This window comes from Xenopus laevis, chromosome 9_10S (assembly GCF_017654675.1).
Source record: "Xenopus laevis strain J_2021 chromosome 9_10S, Xenopus_laevis_v10.1, whole genome shotgun sequence".
Classification (NCBI taxonomy): domain Eukaryota; kingdom Metazoa; phylum Chordata; class Amphibia; order Anura; family Pipidae; genus Xenopus; species Xenopus laevis.
This window is the reverse complement of record NC_054388.1, coordinates 82,941,301-82,960,276: the sequence shown is the minus strand read 5'-3', so window position 1 is coordinate 82,960,276 and position 18,976 is coordinate 82,941,301. Positions and strand designations below refer to the sequence as shown.

Here is an 18,976-nt window from a genome sequence, read left to right as displayed (position 1 = left end):
TCAGCCAGAAATATGCATCTAGTTAATTAAGACAGAATGGGTTGTGTAAAGGGGTTGAGTAATACCAAAAAAACTGCAGCAATCCAGTAGTGTGCATGCTATCACTACCTTTCTTATATGCATATCATGAGTTGTGTTGCCAGGCCAGCCAATAAAATTCATGTTATGCTAATGAGTGTAGAGGAGGCACTGCTTGCTCTGAATGGAACCTTCACAAGGGCATACTGAAACCAGCACTAAAGTCAACATAGCTACTGCAGTCTAGTCATGCTTTTATTTCATATATGGAAGTTCAGAATAAGGGAGAGCAACAAAGGAGAATAAGGTCTTTAGCACATATGGCCTTTTATTGGTAATGTGTTCTCAAACTAAAAAAATCTTGGCAGCAGACACTGGAACTGTCAGGAGGCGAATGCTCAAAAATGCTTACATCAGAACAGGGATTGTAGGGTCCCCTACTCGCTAGTTACACCACTGGACAAAAGCTTTGCCAATTGAAAGTCAATACAGGTGGGGAACTGTAGTTGGACAACTATGGTTCCATTGGCAGCACTTTTGCTGTTAAAACACTATGCAATAGGCCTAAGACTATCTGGGATATCTGCTCAATGTTAACTGCCAAATTTACCAAAAATACCCTATAATTGCCTCCATTCCCTTCCCAATTCCCCTTATAAGAAAAGGCCTGCCCTTGTTCCTCCCAATTACCTGTCCCATCTGCCCATTCCCTCACCAATTTATCCATCACATAACATCATTAACCCATGTGACCCTGACCCGAAAACCGGTATAATGCAAAGACACAAGGTGGCAACCCTAGATATGAGTAGTAAAAATGTCACAAGGAAAACTTTAAAATAAACTAATAGTGCACTTTACAACCTTTTCTTTCCTAGAATTATTTTGAAAATATAACAAAACAATGCATTCCATAAAGCTTAATAATCTTTCTAAATGCACTTACCCTTTTGAGACTCAAAAATACTGGGATTTCCAATCTGAGACAACAGAGGGCTCCGAATGGCGGAAGGATCAAGTTGACTTATGGGAATGTATGAAGGATAAAAATTGTTGGCTAGGTGCGGAAAACCTAAAAGAGATCAAATGGTGGGTGAATTAATCTCCAAAAGAGAGATTGAAATACATACAGCATATAACTTAATTTTCTGTTTCTACAATAATTAATTTTTGGTAAACTCTATAATATATAATAGAAAATTTAAGAGAAAGAAAATGTCTCTGGTAAAAAGGTTCAGCAGTTAACCAAACACACTTAATATGATACTCAAGATATATGCCAAAGACTTGAAGCAAATACACTGGAAAATAAAACATTTGCAGACATACAGGACATGTATGTTATATACAGCAATTATAATATATTTTATATAACAGTAAAACATGAACTCACATGTATCGGAATACAACAAATGCAAGCCCCAAATCCATTCTATTTAGTTTACAGCTGCAAAATATTAACTCCCAAAAGGTAATTTAAAATTCCATCTTTTCTTTCCCCAAATTGCGTTTCACACCCTTCGTTGTCCTGATTCTAGAATGGAGTGCCTCAGGAATCTTTGCCCAACTCCCTCATATTAACCTAATGGTTACGGACCAATCAGAACCTGACACATAAACCTATCTTCTAGGTCAGGGCTGTCAAAGCTGGACTCAGGCCTTCAAAGGTTTTTTTATGGGCTCAATTTTGCTTAAACACTCCACTGACTTATCAATTTAAGTAATCCCACCCCTCAAACACACTGTATGAGAAATAATTGGCCAGCTACATGTAATAAGTTGGATAGCACTTCTCTGGGTTAATAGAACGTGTTACGTTTTAGTTAGGGACTTAGTCAGGGATTTCCTGCAGGAAGGAACAGAGGCCAGAACTACTGAAAGCATGAGAAATAAATATATATATATATATATATATATATATATATATATATATATATTTTTTTTTTTTTTTTTTTTTTTTTTATTAAAGCATTCATAGCTGTTGTGAGCTCATTTAAAAATCTCAGCTGTCAATCAAATATTGTCTGCCACTCCTCTATGCCTTAGGAATAGAGGCGGGGCAGACAATTACTTTCCATTACTTTCCATTCAGCACTTACTAGATGTCACTGCTCTCCACACATTCCCACACTAATGTGATAAAATAGGATTTGAATAATTTTTTTTGGTTGACGGGTCCCCTATAAAGAATCCTCATAAAATCAGAACTGCTTATGTATAGGTTTATGAGACTAAACATTTACATACATATAGGCCTGGGTAACAGATGGTGACCATCATAAAGAAATGAAATAGTAATAGAACCTCTATCAAAATATGTACAGTCTGTTGGGAAAACATTCATAACTGATATCTGCCTTGTAATTGTTAAATGTTACTACTGTAGATATTTGTAGGAATAGCAGTTGTTAAATAGATGTATATTTTGTTGTTCCATATATGATCTTAAAAAGAATGAGTGGTCAATTCTAATCACAAATGGTTTTCTTCTGATTAATACAGCTCTACATTAGGGACAGTTATCTCTAAAGTATGTAGTAAACTTTGTATTGTTGGAAGTTTTTATATAGGAAATGTAGCTCATCCATGCAAACCACAAATTCAAATCCTTAACAAAAATAAAAAAAATTCCTAACACTTACATTTTCAATTTTGAAGAAAGCAAAATATTTCATCACCCGAGAACAAATAAAACCCTAATACCACATATGCCTGTAGCCAATGGAAGAATCAGCCACCTAGCATAAGGAGAGGGGGCAAAACACAAAAAAAAGTTTTACAGCAACCAGCCTGTCATGTTATGTTTTTAAAGAATGTAGCCAGGCTAGACACTTCTGTAAGTAAATGTTTTCTATATTTAATATAAACCTCTGGAATATTTATGAGTGTTTTAAATATGGAATTTTATTTAGACATGCTTATTTATTCATAGAAGTTTGATTACATGGGAAATATTCAGTTTATTGTATATTCAGTATGTGGTATATTTACAGTTCTCTGTAATAATTGGAAGCAATCTTTATACACATTTCCATATTGAAATATTTTTCTGCAATGTATGTAGGTAGATTTTTAAAAGAACAGCAACATCAAAAAATAAAGTGTTTTAACGTAATGAAAATACATCAAATACGTGGTGTGTTTGGTTCAGAAACACTACTACAGCAAGCGGTCTTTCATTTTTGGTGTTACTGTTGGGTTGTTATTGTACTGTACTTTCATATGGGCTTTTTAATATCAGGATCTTCATAATTTATGATTCAGTGGTTCCATAAGAATTGTATGCCAACTGAAAAATGTTATGTTTGTGTATACTATTCAGATTTGTACAGAACAGTGTATGGACAATATACAATTTTATAGAATGATTTTGGTTTTTACAAGATCAGTATACACAGGATAATGTTAGCAACTTTGTTTTGTTTCATAGTTATACAGAATAAAAATATTTTAACAGCAAATGAAACCCTAAATATCATGGCCCCTCCAGAGACCTCTACCCCCTCCCCTCAGCTTCAAATTTGTGTATTTATGTTTGGATATTGCAGAGAAGAGCCAATAGAATATGGAGAAGCCGCACACCACACACTCCCAAAGGTTCTTATCCTGGTGCCCAGTGATAGAGGAATCGGCAGCCTCACAAGTAAGCCTTCTCTTACTATTGCAGAGAAGAGGACAAAGTATTGTGAGATGGTACTGTCAATCCTGCCCAACTCAGCATTTTTTGGATCAGGTACGTAAAATAGTGAAAGTTTAGGGATGTACCAAGCAATGCCCAAAGGAGGGAAGGAGGGCCCAAGTTATTAAGAATTGTTTCCTTATAATAGTTTTATACGTATAAGTTTCTTGCTAGTAATACTGGTCATTAATATTTAGAAAATACCCATAAAAATTCCATATGAGATCTGTTATCCTGAAACCTGCAATCCAGAAAGATCTGAATTACGTGAAGGCCATCACCCAAAAAGTAAATTTTAAACAATTAATTCTAAATCTAAAAAATATTTTAATTTTTTTCTCGGTTATAATAAAACAATACATCGTACTCGCTAACTAAGCTACATGCATCCATATTGATAGCAAAATAATTCTATTGGCTTTATTCAACATTTATTTTTTTTATTTTTTTGTGGTAGACTTAAGGCATAGTCATTCAAAATACAGAAATAACCCTTATCTGGAAAATCCTGGGTCTCATTCCATATAAAGGATCCTTAAATTGCAATATAGGGTTACCAGAGAAAGTGAAAATTCAAGGACACATCCAATTAAATGCATGTTGCTGGCAGCACAGCTTGCATCAAAGTTTAAATTGAATCAGTGCAGCCCTTCTTGCTGATTTGTTTAGGCATATCCCTGATTTTTTTTTTATAATATCCATGAATAAATCTGTAGTATAGATGTAACATGCTTTTCACTAAATAGCAGATAAATGCAAACACAAAATGAGCATCTGCAACTTCATTAAATTTTGTCAATTTAATACTCATAAAAGCTATCATGTTTCTTCATTAAATAAAACAACGCAAAATAAGATAATAAAGGACATCGGTCAATAACCAAGCATGAAAGTTGAATGCAAATAAGATTTATTTAAGTACATTATTAATAACAGATCAAATGTTAAATGATTTAAGTTACCCACAAGTGCTTGTCCTGTAATTTGTCAATGCATATATTAAAATAAATTATTATATATATATATATATATATATATATATATATATATATATATATATATATATATATATATATATATATATATATATATATATAAAAATAAAAGTACACAATTCTTTACGAGACTTTGGTGCACAATCAATATGGTAAATGTATAGTGATGAAGGATCAGCACACTCATTGAATTCAATGAGTGTAATCCATCATATCATAATATATATATATATATATATATATATATATATATATATATATATATATATATATATATATATATATATATATATATATATATATATATATATATATATATATATATATATATATATATATACATATATACATACATACATACATACATACATACACACACATATATATATATATACAGAGCCCAACTTCCTCTTTTGCAACTCTCTAACTCAAAGTTAGTCAGGAGCTACATGGGACATAACTGTTCAGTAAGTTTGCAATTGATCCTTAGCATGCAGGTTACATTCAAAAGAAAAGTAACTAATCATTGGAAACCAAGATAGGACATCTAGTCACTGCAGCCTTTATACACTTTTGCCTAGCTAACTATATTATTTATCTTGCACAGCCTATTTACCCAGTTTTTATTTTTATACTGAACAATTACTTTATGAGCCGAAATTTCCATAGAAATACATCTTTTAGTGACTTGCCCCACTTTCCATACCTTTTATCAGCTTTCTAGTCAGACATTCTTTTTTTTTTTTTTTTTAATAATGATGTCTTTGTGTACTTAAAACTAAACTGTATATCTGATATAAATTCTTACTAATGCTTTGTAAATGTGAGGAACACAACTCTCCTACCATAAATCTATATACTTAGCCTGTCCTTTCTCCTGTTGTTCTTCTTGTAATGCTTGCTACAGTTTTATTGCTCTTACGTTTATAATACACCAGTCATCCAAATCTAAAAACATAACGTACATCACACTCTTCCTAAAAAATACATAAATGCTAATGACTCCTACAGATCCACAAGCAGTGGATAAATGAGTTTATACAATAAATGAAGCAATGGTTATAACATGTTAAAACCACAAAGCCAAAACATTTTTAAAAAATTGTTTGCCATGCCCAAAGTCTGTTTAGACAAAAAAATAATTTAGCAATACTGCATAATCAAAAATGGCTCATCATTGGTCATGTCGAGATTAGATCTGTTGCCAATCGCATCGCCTTCACTCTGCAGGAATCTAAAAAAAAAAAAAGAATTAAAACATTTTTTACCTTAATTGTATTCACATTTCCATACAAAGTAATGGAGCTTTATGAATTGTCACAGAATAAATGTTTATAATAGTATCAGTTACCAACATTCTTAATCTTAAATTATCTTACAATATGTGTACAAATGTGCACAATGTAAACAGCAGTTTTATTGTATTCTGCCTTAACTAAAGATTTATATATGGTCAGGCTTGGATTTACCTCACAGTGAGAGTGGCCCTCAGTTGAAACAGCTTCTGCATGGGTATCTGCATTGATGAGCTACTTCGAGTCTTCTTTAACCAAAGTTATTCATAGAGATCCAGACGAAGAGGATATAAACTAGATATATATGTGCAGATCCTCAAAGATCAGCTTAAACAAAGCACATTTGTATGATGAGTAACTACTCAACATTGCCTGAAAAGAAAAAAAGCTTAGTGGAGAACATCTCCTCTGTATCGACGTCTCATCTCAATGTGCCTGGGGTCAAGTAGTTGTGGGGGCGGGGTTAATTTTTGATGCAAGCAAAAATTCTGTTAAATCTGAAATTAGCTTTATATCAGTCTGTTTATGGCCCACCTTTAGCCTACCCAAACAAAAATAACTTCACCCTCTGTCTATGCAGAATTCCGTATAAAATATTAATATATTGGTTAATAACAGAAGTAAAAGTACACTTACATGCAGAATATTTGTTCACTACTAATTTAAAATGTAATCCAAACTCAAATTATTGGATATGTAGCACTCTATGTAGCACTCTATGCAGAATATAAATTAATCCTTTTTTTTTTTTTAGTTTTTTTTGTTTAACAGCGCAGCAAGTAAAAATTACACAATGCCAATGCTGTTAACAGGGGAGGGGGGGGGAAGAGAGAGAAAGGATAATATATTTTCCACGAGTTTTTTTAGCTTACTAGAAAATGGCAGACAATTCTTCTGCAGAAACCCCCCCCCCCCAGCATGTACCTGTTCCCTCCATAGGGGCTGGAGGACGGCAAGAACAGAGTGGAGGATGGGCAGCAGAAGAGTCTGGGTCAGTGGGGCCAACCTGGTTTCTACCCAGTGTCCCACCGGCCCAGTCCGACCCTGCAGTATTAATAGAGAACCCACTCCATTTAAAAGACCAGACTTTTTGCAACAGAGAGGTACAGGCAGGGATGAGGCAAAATTACAGTCAAGCTAAGGGTCAGGGCAGGAGGCAATGGCCATAGTCAAAGTTCAATAAATACTGTGCAAGATCAGGTTTGAACAGGACAAAGCAAAAAGCAACTTGGGCAATCCGAATAAGACCGGAAATGTCACCAATGGGCACTGGTGCCAAAAAAATATATACGAAAACAAATGATGGCAGTTTAAGCAAAAGCACACCCAGCTTATAATATACATCGAACCATTTTTACACGCACCTTCGGCACATAATAGGACAGAAGAGTGTGGAGACAAAAAAGGCACTGAACTGACAGGAATCTAAAAGAATAAATTGTTTCAAAGAACCACCACAAACGGTTACATTTAAACAGCAATTTTATCTTCTGGCCTTTTTTGTGTGTGTGCGTGTGTGCACACACACTATAAATAAAGCTTTTATCAATTGTAGATAGAGAGGGGGGGGGAATAGTTACAGGAGAGAACAGACCTAATCAATATTTTATAGATAGCGGTTAACCTCTAAAGCAATATTGTAAAAGCAAATTTTGTAAAATAGACATGGTAATTAGGAGTGTGGCCATAAAACAGGCATGGTCAAAAAAATGTTTGCTTTTTTCCTCCCTCTTTGCATTTTTTGAATGTTCAGTATTTAGGGCTTTAGCACACATACAACTATATATTCTCCCACCTTTAACCCTCTCCAGCAAGGGCAACAGTGTGATGTTCCCTTTCCATTGGCATGAATGTAAATCGCTGGTGGGCAGTGCATAACTACAGAGGAAGCAGACCCTTCACTGCAAGGGGGCCCAGGGGGTATTGAGGGACCCATGAGGCCCAAATAATATCACAATCTATTGATAAAACAGGACACCCTCTGTATATGTTGGGGGCCCAGTATCATCTAATTATGCCACTGCTGTTCAGAAAAATATATGTATCAAGCCTAATCACAGTATTCAGATACCACTCCCCCAGACAGAGCCTGTGCCTGAGGTTTACATATAAGAGAGAGGTTTATTATACAGGAAGTTAAAACATTTCTAACGGACCATTAATTTGGCCCCCTACTGCTTCATGAATCTTTGCAGTGCTATGAAAGCAATTCACCTGACACTGCACAGAGTACAGGCTATAAACTGAAAACACTCCAGTGAGAATTTGTTGGCTGAAATTTGCCCCTTGCGAGCAGTGATTGCAGGAATGAATTTGTTACTGCAGATACACACTGGGCAGAAGGGGTCTGCTTGTTGTTTGTGCCTGTGGAGAAACTGCTATGTGCGACATTAGAATAGGACTGCTATACAGACTACATATAAAAGGTACAGCGAGAAGTCTGCTGCTGCATATTTTTTTTTTTACTAGAGATTTTGAACAAAAACATTAATCGCAAATGTTCCACTTTATACCAGCCGGGAGGATCAAGGTCTCCAATCTTCCAGTTACTTCCCCCAAACCTGTGGCCTAAAATATCGAATGACAAAATTACCAGGAATGCTTGAAAGCTGGTTTTTTTTTTTTTTGGATTGTTTTGCCATCAATGTGGAGAGAGAGAGAGAGAGAGAGAGAGAGAGAGAGAGAGAGAGAGAGAGAGAGAGAGAGAGAGAGAGAGAGAGAGAGAGAGAGAGAGAGAGAGAGAGAGAGAGAGAGAGAGAGAGAGAGAGAGAGAGAGAGAGAGATTGAGTGTCTCTGAAGCAAATACATCAGTTGTACACAACAGCACATTATATTTTGATTACTTCAAAAAAAATGTGTTTTGGTGTTACTGTTCCTTTAACAACGAAAGCACCATAAACCACAAAAAATTTAGAGCACATACACGGTTTAGAATTAAATTTAAAAAAACACAACTCTTACACAAAAAAAAAAAAAAGTCAGTATTACTAGAGAGCAAGGCCTGTGACATGTAGGGCTTTGTTTATTGCTTAGTTTCAGGGAAACCCATAAACAAGGTTGGACTGGGACAACAGGAAACTGGGGAAAAAACATGGTGGGCCCACCGTGACTCAGACCCGCTACTTGCCTGGACCTGACAGCTAGTGAATTTGTGGCATGTGGAGGCGGGAGATGGGTACCGCAGGTTTAGGCTGGCAGACTTAGCGATCGGGGTGGGTGGCCCCTGAGGTGGTAGCCCCTATGGGCCCCATACAGCCCAGTCTGACACAGTAAAAAAAAAATCCGTACAGGGGAGGTTTTCCTTTTGATAAATGTTTCCCACAGGTAAGAAATAGATAATGACATGGAATTTTGACTATTGCACTGCTGTCAGCAAAAACCATGGCAGCCTAAACATCCTTAAAGGGGATGTTTTCTTTTTAATAAATATTTCCCATAGGTCTCTTCTGTCAAAAAAAGGAGCAGCATTTAAATTTTCATATATAATGTACCTTCATTCATTATTGGGGATCTGGCCCTATTATAATGGAGTATGGGGCCACCAAGCCTCTTCTATACAACTTTGGTTTGGGAGTCGGGAGAATTGAGCCAGAAAGAAACAGGGCAATGCACCTCCAGCCTCTTTCCTCACTCATTTACACAGTACAAAATGCATTGTCAGCCAATTACTCGACCCGACTACATTAGGTGTGGAGAGAAAGAGCTTTATCTGTAGCATACCCTAGTGATAATAAGCAGCCACTAGCCTGGACTGGCAATCTGCAAATTCTGACAAATGCCAGAGGGGCTGCTGCAAAATGCCATACACAGTCACTAATTACTTGGCCTGTTTGGGACTGTGTGTACTTAAAAAGCCAGGGACTATTTTGAATCTTAAGCTGGCCATAGACGTGCAGATTTACCTGCTATATCGGACAAACGATCGAACATCCCAATCTCCCGACCTGCCACTAACCATTCAGATCAAATAAAGTAGTAAAAGAACAGATCAGCCGATGTTTTGCCACTACAGCAATCGTACGAAAGTTTTTTGCTTGGTTTTTTTCAATAAATTTTTATTGTAAGAGAAACTCAGAATACAAGTCATATAGTAACATTTGGTATCCATACATTATGTTCGCTCCCATATATAACATGCAATAAAACAATATCATCAAATGGGGAACATTACATTCTCAATAATACCCACTGGTGAAAACCAAGCAGCATTACAACATACTGCGACCGTATATCAAGGCAAATCAAGAGTAAATTCAGAAAGAAAAAGAATAAAAAAAAAAAAAAAAAAAAAAAAAAAAATTTTATATATATATATATATATATATATATATATATATATATATATATATATATATATATATATATATATATATATATATATATATATATATATATATATATATATATATAACCATCATAACATTAAATCATACGAAAGTTTATTTCCAACAAAGCTTGTGACAGTCTCCCACTGAAAACTGTCAGATATCGGTAGCCGACAGAAATCTTCTAACCTGTCCGATCGACTAAACGACCAATAGGCATGGCACAACAAATGTTAGGACACTCCACACACGGTCCAAAAATCGTGTGAATCAAGGTTTTTACGATCGGATCTTTGCATCTATGGCCAGCTTAAGTCCAGACCTGAAAGTCACCACATAGAAATGTTCTTTGCAGTGTTCCTGATTGGAGCCAACCTATATACTGCCAGTGTCAGTGCTACAGCATTCTACTGAAGAGCATGGGAAACTATGCAACTGCACATTGATCCACTGTTATTGATAAAAATAAACGATATAAATAGAAAGACTTTTTAAACAATTGCTAAAAATATTTATGCCCATTCTGTGTCGGGAGAAATATACAAATGCAGGGCATCTTTAACAGTAGCCAAAGGTAAAATGGAACAGCACCAAAACATGTCATACAAAGAAACTTTTGCAATTAGACATTTTCAGTGGTTGTAAAGTTACTTATAAAAGTAATTGTAATTGCCTTTCTGTTCTCTGGTTCTTGGCTCTAAACAATGTATGAGAATTCAGTTCTCCTCCAGGTTTGTTAAATTAGCCGGCTTCTGCTACACGGTCCCAGGACCAGAAGTACAGAAAATATAAAAAGTCAGACATGGTGCATCAAATAGTAACTACACTGACAAATACTTAAACATTGTCAGTGCTTTCAACATTAAACAGGATTATTCACCTTCCAAACACTTTTTGGAATGGCGTTATTTTTAGTTTGTTCGCCAGAAATAAAGACTTTTTCCAAATACTTTCCATTTATTTTTTAAGTTTTTTTCAAAGTTGAAGTCTAAAGGTTAATGTTTCTGTCTCTAGTGTTATAGTCTGGCAGCTCAATAATCAAGGTGCAAATTCTGAAATGTTACAATTTGCTACATTAGTTCAGGGATCCCCAACCTTTTGAACCCGTGAGCAACATTCAGAAGTAAAAGGAGTTGGGGAGCAACGCTAGCATGAAAAATGTTCTTGGGGTGCCAAATAAGTGCTGTGATTGGCCATTTGGTAGCCCATACGTGAATTGTCAACCTACATTGAGACTCTGTTTGGCAGTGCATCTGGTTTTTATGCAACTAAAACTTGCCTACAAGCCTGGAATTTGAGGCCACTGGGAGCAACAACCAAGGGGTTGGAGAGCAACATGTTGCTCGCGAGCTACTGGTTGGGGATCACTGCATTAGTTGATACATTTCTCAGCAGTATCTGTGGCATATTAGCAACTATTGTATTAATTCTAACAGCTGCTTTTGAATGAAACTCAGAGATTCTGCTCAGCAGGGAAAATGAAATGTATCAATTTAGAACAGTTTACATGGTCAGCAACCCCCCTTCCCAGAGCTGCTTTAGAAGGTGAAAAATTAAACTTTACACTTCAATCTTAGAAAAATGGTCACAAATAAAAAATAGAGAGTAACTGGAAAGTCTATTTCTGGTGAACTATCTGAAACCAACTGGGGAAAAAAAGTGTTTAAAGGTAAACGATCCCTTTAATGCATATTGATATTGCTTTAATTATGCAAAAACTGTTTTTGGGTGGAGCTCCCAATTAAAACACAGGAAATTGTTTTTTTTAAAAAAAGTTTGTATTTGGCCACTCAAAGGCAGTTTAAGACTATTGTATACATATGTAAAATTACATTTTCCTATTTCTGTGCACAGACCTACAAAAACACACAACTCAAACAAAAGAATAGAAAGACAAATTAAGAGTCACTAATAAACGTATAGATATGAACACAAATTTAGTAATAACACATTTTCAAAAATGTGAGACAAAACATTTGTGTATATATATATATATATATATATATATATATATATATATATATATATATATATATATATATATATATATATATATATATATATAAATTTCAATTATCTACAAATGTTTTTATAGCAAATCACCCAGCATTTATTAAAAATTTCACTTTAAACATTTGGCAAAAAAAAAAAAATTCCTGGAGTCATATAAAGACATGGTGTATACTTTCACTTATATTGTTGTGTATAAGATTAAATATTGCACTTGCAGAAAAGCTTTTCTGGGATAACCAAGTCCTTTTTCAAAGTAATTTTTCTAATAGTACATTGTCAGTGAAGAAACTGTTTTGGGATAGGTTTCCCCCTCCCCCTTTAAGACAAACTGGAGACAGTTCCAGAAGGATTTTATTTTTGGCCTTCCTCTGGATGCTGGATAAACTAGAAATTGTTTAGGATTTTTGAACAAAGGGGTTAAACCTCATGGTGCGCTTTTTCAACATAATTTACTATGTAACTGTATATATTATGCAACAGTCAAATATTGCGTAATTTGTTTATAAATGGTGCTTAGTGATGTCGTCAGTTATAATCAGTGCTTAGTCATGTAATTTGTGTCACATGACTAGCCGAAACTTGTGTATTTCAATAATAATAACCTCCCAGTAAAACATGAGGATATTAGAAGTCACCTCTTAGTTCCACGACCTGTATAAACACAGTGTCATTGAAATAACTGCTCCCCCACTCAAAAATATATTTGGCAAGCCCATTGCAAGCAGTCTGTCCATCCCTCAGCTACTACTGCCAGCAGCCTGCCTGTCGCTCTTTTACACAGGGGCAAAATTTAACAGGCAAAAGTGGCTGGAGAAAAGGACTACCATGCAGAATACCTGTAAGCTAGTTACACCACTGGTCTTGTGCCTTTATAGGGTCACAAAACTCCTTGGTGACATATCATCCTTATATTTTACAATAGGGAGTAAATGTATAACGTTGCTTAAGGATGTATCAGTTATCATTGTCCTCAGTGATATAATTTGTGTCACATAACTCAATGAAATGTATTTACTATAAGATATAAAATCTCTCTTTCTACAGCATGGGGATATTAGAAAGTGTTCCATTACCTGTATAAAAGCACTCAGACCTCATATTGTGCTGGTCATGGAACTCCTCTGCGACTTTTAATAGCCTTATACTTTTAGAAAAGAGGGTACATTCAGATACCTTTCACAGCCCTAAGCGTGGCACTCCACCTGCCCCCCTCCCCAATAGGCACATGCGCAGAATAGTTTTTCACATGCACTGATCGTGGGAAGAAAGGGTTACCCTCCCCCACCACTGGATTTATCTATACTACAGAAACCAAGAGAGAAGTGGCAGGAACATAACGAGCTACCAATAGTAACAAAGGGAACATCTTACCTGGGTGGGAGTGTAAGCCGAGAGTTGTCGGTAGGTATTTTGTTGTCTGTAGCGGAGAAAGATGCCCAGTAGATGACACAAGACGCCCAGTAGCACCAGCAACTCCACCTCGGACTCCCTCCATAGGATGCCCAGGTAGAAGCGGTGGAGGCATGTGTACAAACTCCCGGCCATCCATTCTCACACCACTCTCTTGATCCATGCCATGGTTCACAGGATGTGCATAACCCTGGAGAAAGATCCATAAGGTTTTTAAATAAAGCCATACAGCTACAATGCCAACACTAAAAATAAACACACAACAACAACACTGTGCTTTGCCTAATCAGTAGCAATACACTAGAACCTTCGTATTAACTCTCAGGAGAGATATACTGCACATTTATTGGAACTGGAGATTTATTTTTTTTAGCCATGCCACTGAGACAAGTAACTGTTGCAGATTTGTTCCAATATTAATTGAAAAATCACTATGTTGTTATACCTGGGCAGCATTATGAATAAAAGATAAAGCACTTTTCTGAATCTCTAGGTTGTAATCATACCCATGCACAATACTCAAAAACATTTCAATTGATTTGGACGGGATTTGGACCAATTTCCGGTGTTTTGTTTTTCCCAACACTTTTCTTTAAAAGCACACATATGACATTACCTGTGCATGCCCATGAAATTCTTTAACAGCTGACAAATTATGGTTTAGGGTAGGGACACACTGGGCGATTTGGGGAGATTTAGTCGCCTGGCGACTAATCGCAGCGACTTTTCTTCCGGAATGCCTCCCCTCGCTCTGCGCCTGGATAAAATGAAAAGTCGCCGGCGCTAATCACACACGGCGATTCGTTTTCCGAAGTCGCCCGAAGTTGCCTCACGAGGAAACTTCGGGCGACTTCGGAAAACGAATCGCTGCGTGTGATTAGCGCAGGCGATTTTTCATTTTAGCCAGGCGCAGAGCGAGGGGAGGCATTCGGGGAAGATTGGTCGTGGAAAGTCGCGGCGATTAGTCGCCAGGCGACTAAATCTCCCCAAATCGCCCAGTGTGTCCCTACCCTAAATAATTACAAATACAAAAATCGACTCCAGAAAATGAAAAGAATAAAAAATATCTTGACATTTCATATAAAAAAAATTTTTTATGGCAGGGCATCAGGGCATTTAAAAATTGCAATGGTGGATGGCTTTGTTCAAGGACTTGATACCAACCTGAGAATATTTGCACTTTTACCTCCTGCCTACCCCCTCCACTTGCTGGTTAATTAGCTTTAGATGAAACAACCCAAAGCATATTACTGTGTTGTCTGCTGCTGTTGTGGATGGCTGTGCTCTTTATATTTTTGTTTTGTTTTTTCCAACACTTTTCTTTAAAAACCACACATATGACATTACCTGTGCATGCCCATGAAATTCTTTAACGCATGACAAATTATGGTTAAATAATTACAAATACAAATCGCCTGCAGAAATTAAAAAAAATAAATATCTTGACATTTTTTAGATAAATCTTTGTATGGCGGAGCAACAGGGCAGTTAAAAATTGCAATGATGGATGGCTGTGCTCTTGGGCTTGATACCAACCTGAGAATATTTTCAGTTTTACCTTCTGCCTACCCCCTCCTTAATTAGCTTCAGATGAAACAAACCATAGCAGATTACTGTGTTGTCTGCTGCATACAGATTAACAGTCCTATACTAATTGTATAAAATGTTATTTTTATGCACCGAATAGCATTAAAAATGTACATAAAATGGTTATCACAAAAAGGTGTCATTATATTTTCTTTATGTAAAGCTCCTCAGGATGAGGTTTTATACAAGAATGTCGGAGGAGAATATTCTCGGATATAAAAATGAGAGGGTCACACCCCCTTACCCTGTTCATATTTGGAATAATATGGAGCAGATCTATTTTCAGCCAAGAATTTTCCCTCTTCATCTATGGGAAGAAAATGAAGTGAAACTGGGCATTTCAGTGTCTCTTAAAAATTCTAAAGAAGATTTATAAAGGTGGATAGTAACCAATGAAACAGGGCTGTCCATATAAACAAGTCAATTGCCCATAGAATATAGTCCAAAAAGCATTTTTGTTTTTTTTAAAGCACAGATGACAACTTCTGAATAAACCAGCCCTAAAATGGATGGGATGAAACTAAGAATTGGTCTGTGTGAGGGGCAGTTAGACTGTAAAACGGTATGCGCAATAATATAACGCAGGGCATGTATACAAGCGCGGATGTGTCCAAGATTTCACGCAAACCGCCTCACTGCTGGAAGAATATCACGGCTCTTGCGAAAGCTACGGCCACAAGGAGATGGAAGCGGTGTAGAAAGAGGGGAACTGGCACAGAGTTAAAATGGCTGAATCCCTGTTTTTAATTAAACGGCTAGAACAGGTCTACCGTCCCCAGTAAATAATAATAATAAAAAAAAGTCTCCTGTCTCTCTCTCGCTCTCTCTGCAGTTCTAGGAAGCTCTTCTCCGCAGCACAGCAGCAACAACATGATCGCACCGTCGCAAAACGCTTTGCCTAGTGAATTATTACGCAGTTCCTGACGCAGCTTTTACCTTTAGGCTAAGTTGCTCCGCAACTCATTTCTTTTGTGCTTCGGGACGTGGAATAACCAGAGTCCGAGGTTTATGAAACTGAAACATCCAGGAAGGCTGGCTTTTTAAAACAAGGTTGAAATTGTAGCTCCAGGTGCCATGGCCACTGCCATAGTCCAATTCCGATGCCTCTCAAAACAAAATCCGAAGAAAACACATTTTACACCAACAACGCGCTCAGATTTAGTAATGAAACAAGCATTGTATCCTTAGGTACGCCTCCTCTGGGGCTGTCCAATCAGCGAACGTATAGTAAACCCACGATTGGTCGACGTCCGCGTCAATCAAACGCATATAAACACTTTGGCCCACAGCCATTCCTATAAACCCAGATACCGACCATGGGCTGCGGGGGTTTCAAGGCTCCCCCTAGGAAGGCTGAATGTTCTAAACGGGTAATGAGAATATTTTGAGTTGGTTTCTAGTCTACCCTCGGCTTGACATCCAAGAGAGGTGATTTTTTTTTCTTTTCAGAAGATGTCAGATCCTAAATATGTAAAAATCGGTAAGTTGCTACACTTGATTGGGCAGAAGAGCTTCCACCCGTATTAATAGAGTGCTGTGTTCTTGTATTTCTTTTCCAGGTTCTGGGTGCTGCTGCTGTTTGCAAGTTAAGGGGTGGTTCACCTTTAAGTTACATTTTGGTATGTTATAGAATGTTCAATTCTAAGCAAGTTTTCAATTGGTTTTCATACTCTACTTTTGATAGTTATTTCCCTTTTTCTTCTGATTCTTTGCAGCTTTCATATGGGCGTCGCTGACCCCTTCTAAAAAAACAAATGCTCTGTAAGTATACACATGTATTGTTATTGCTACTTTTTATTACTCATCTTTCTAATCAGGCCCTCTTTTATTTATATTCCAGTCTCTTGTTCAAATCAATGCATGGTTGCTAGGGTAATTTGGACCCTAGCAACCAGATTGCTGAAATTGCAAATTGGAGAGCTGCTGAATAAAAAGCTAAACAACTACAAATAATTAATGAAACCCAATTGCAGATTGTCTCAGAATATCACTCTACATCATACTAACAGTTAACACAAAGGTGAACAACCCCTCCGCACTTCATCCTTGGACTCTGTATGGACCATTACAGCTCTTGTTTAGAAACAGTTGGGGTTAAAGGAGTGGGTCACCTTTTCGATAACTTTTAGTATGATGTAAAGAGTGATATTGTAATCTAAGACAAGTTGCAATTTGTTTTAATTTTTTATAATTGAAGGTTTTTGAATTATTTAGCGTTTTATTCAGCAGCTCTTCAATTTGCATCATAACCAATCTGGTAGCTAGGATCCAAATTCCCCTAGCAACCATGCATTGATTTGAATAAGAGATTGGAATATGAATAGCAGAGGGCCTGAATAGAAGGATCAGTAATAAAAAGTAACAATGCATTTCTTTTTTAGAAGGGAGTCAGCAACGCCCATTTGAAAGCTGCAAAGAGTCAGAAGAAAAAGGCAAATAACTATAAAACTATGAAAAATAAACAATGAAAACCAATTGAAAAGTTGCTTCAAATTAACCGTAAAGGTGAAACGCCCCTTCAAGTTGGTGGAAAATAATTTCTGTCATCTGTAGCGAGCAGGTACAAAAACACTGAAACCTACACTGGGAAGGTGTTATGATTATGATAAATGTCTGTCTAATTGTCTATATAATCAGGTCTGGACTGGGATTCAAAATAGGCCCTGGCATTTCAAGTAAACAGAAGCCCAAACTGCCCCCACCAGCCCACTTAAGGGCAAGGCCAGACGTGGCATTTTCACTTTGTGTAAATACGCATAAACTGCACTACCACTGAAACTAACGGAAAACGCACTATGGCAATTCACACAGGGCGCTTGCAAGCTGAAATCCGCCACAGGACGCCAATACGTCAAACTACCAAATCAATAGACTCTTGGATCTGCACGTTTGAAACCACACTTTGCGTAAATACGCAGCGTATTTTAAATATGGCGTACAAATTCTCAATGAGAACAATGCAAACAATGAGAAGTGCATGTTGGGAAAAGAATCCTACGTGCTGAAAAACACATGTTGACGGTTTCAGTGGTGTATTTACACCTGGCTGTTCTTTTTTAAAAACGCATCGTAGAAACCACGCCAAAACGCCACGTCTGGCCTTGCCCTAATAGTCACTTTCTATGGCAACTTACAGTAGCCTCTCTGGCATTTGCCAGAACCAACAGATTGCCAGTTCAGGCCTGTATATAATCTCCCACCCCCTAAAAGTTAGAAAGTTGTGTACCCTTCCCAGTGCGTTTTAAGAAGTAAGGCAGTTCTAGTCAACTGTTTTTGCTTTATAAATAAAGTCTTTATCTAAATATCAAATATATTTATTTTAAAAAGAGCTTGAACTCCTGACAGTTTCAAGTCGCCCTTGACCAAACCCATAGCAGTCGGTTTTAAGGCCCCCGTGGATAGAGCACAGCGATCAGGAGGAAGAGAAGCAAGAAAGTAACAGGGAGAGAAGAGAGGAGGAGTGCAGCGGGGAGGGGGGAAACGACAGTTGGGAGAATCTTGGCATGTCCTGGGCAGCAGGCGACCGTATTCTTGAAGTCGGTATTACATTATTTTTTTTATGTTTGCTTCTGTATGCTGGTGAGCCAAGGAGTGTTTTAAGCTCATCAGCCGCGCTTGTATTTGTGCAGACTGTGTTTATTTATTTTACTGTAT

At 36.9% G+C, this 18,976-nt stretch overlaps 1 protein-coding gene across 1 annotated transcript in view; it reads right to left on the bottom strand.

The window, feature by feature from the left end:
* tnrc18.S (zinc finger protein 469 S homeolog) overlaps window positions 1-16,490 on the bottom strand; it is a 102,360-nt gene extending 85,870 nt beyond the window's left edge. Inside the window, exons 1-4 of the mRNA XM_041579208.1 lie at window positions 16,259-16,490; window positions 15,567-15,629; window positions 13,697-13,925; window positions 965-1,090 (exon numbers count right to left, since the gene is read on the bottom strand). Of these exons, the coding sequence (XP_041435142.1) occupies window positions 965-1,090; window positions 13,697-13,925; window positions 15,567-15,629 (418 nt within the window). The 5' untranslated portion in view covers window positions 16,259-16,490. The remainder of the gene's footprint in view (window positions 1-964; window positions 1,091-13,696; window positions 13,926-15,566; window positions 15,630-16,258) is intronic.
* Window positions 16,491-18,976: the final 2,486 nt, after the last annotated feature.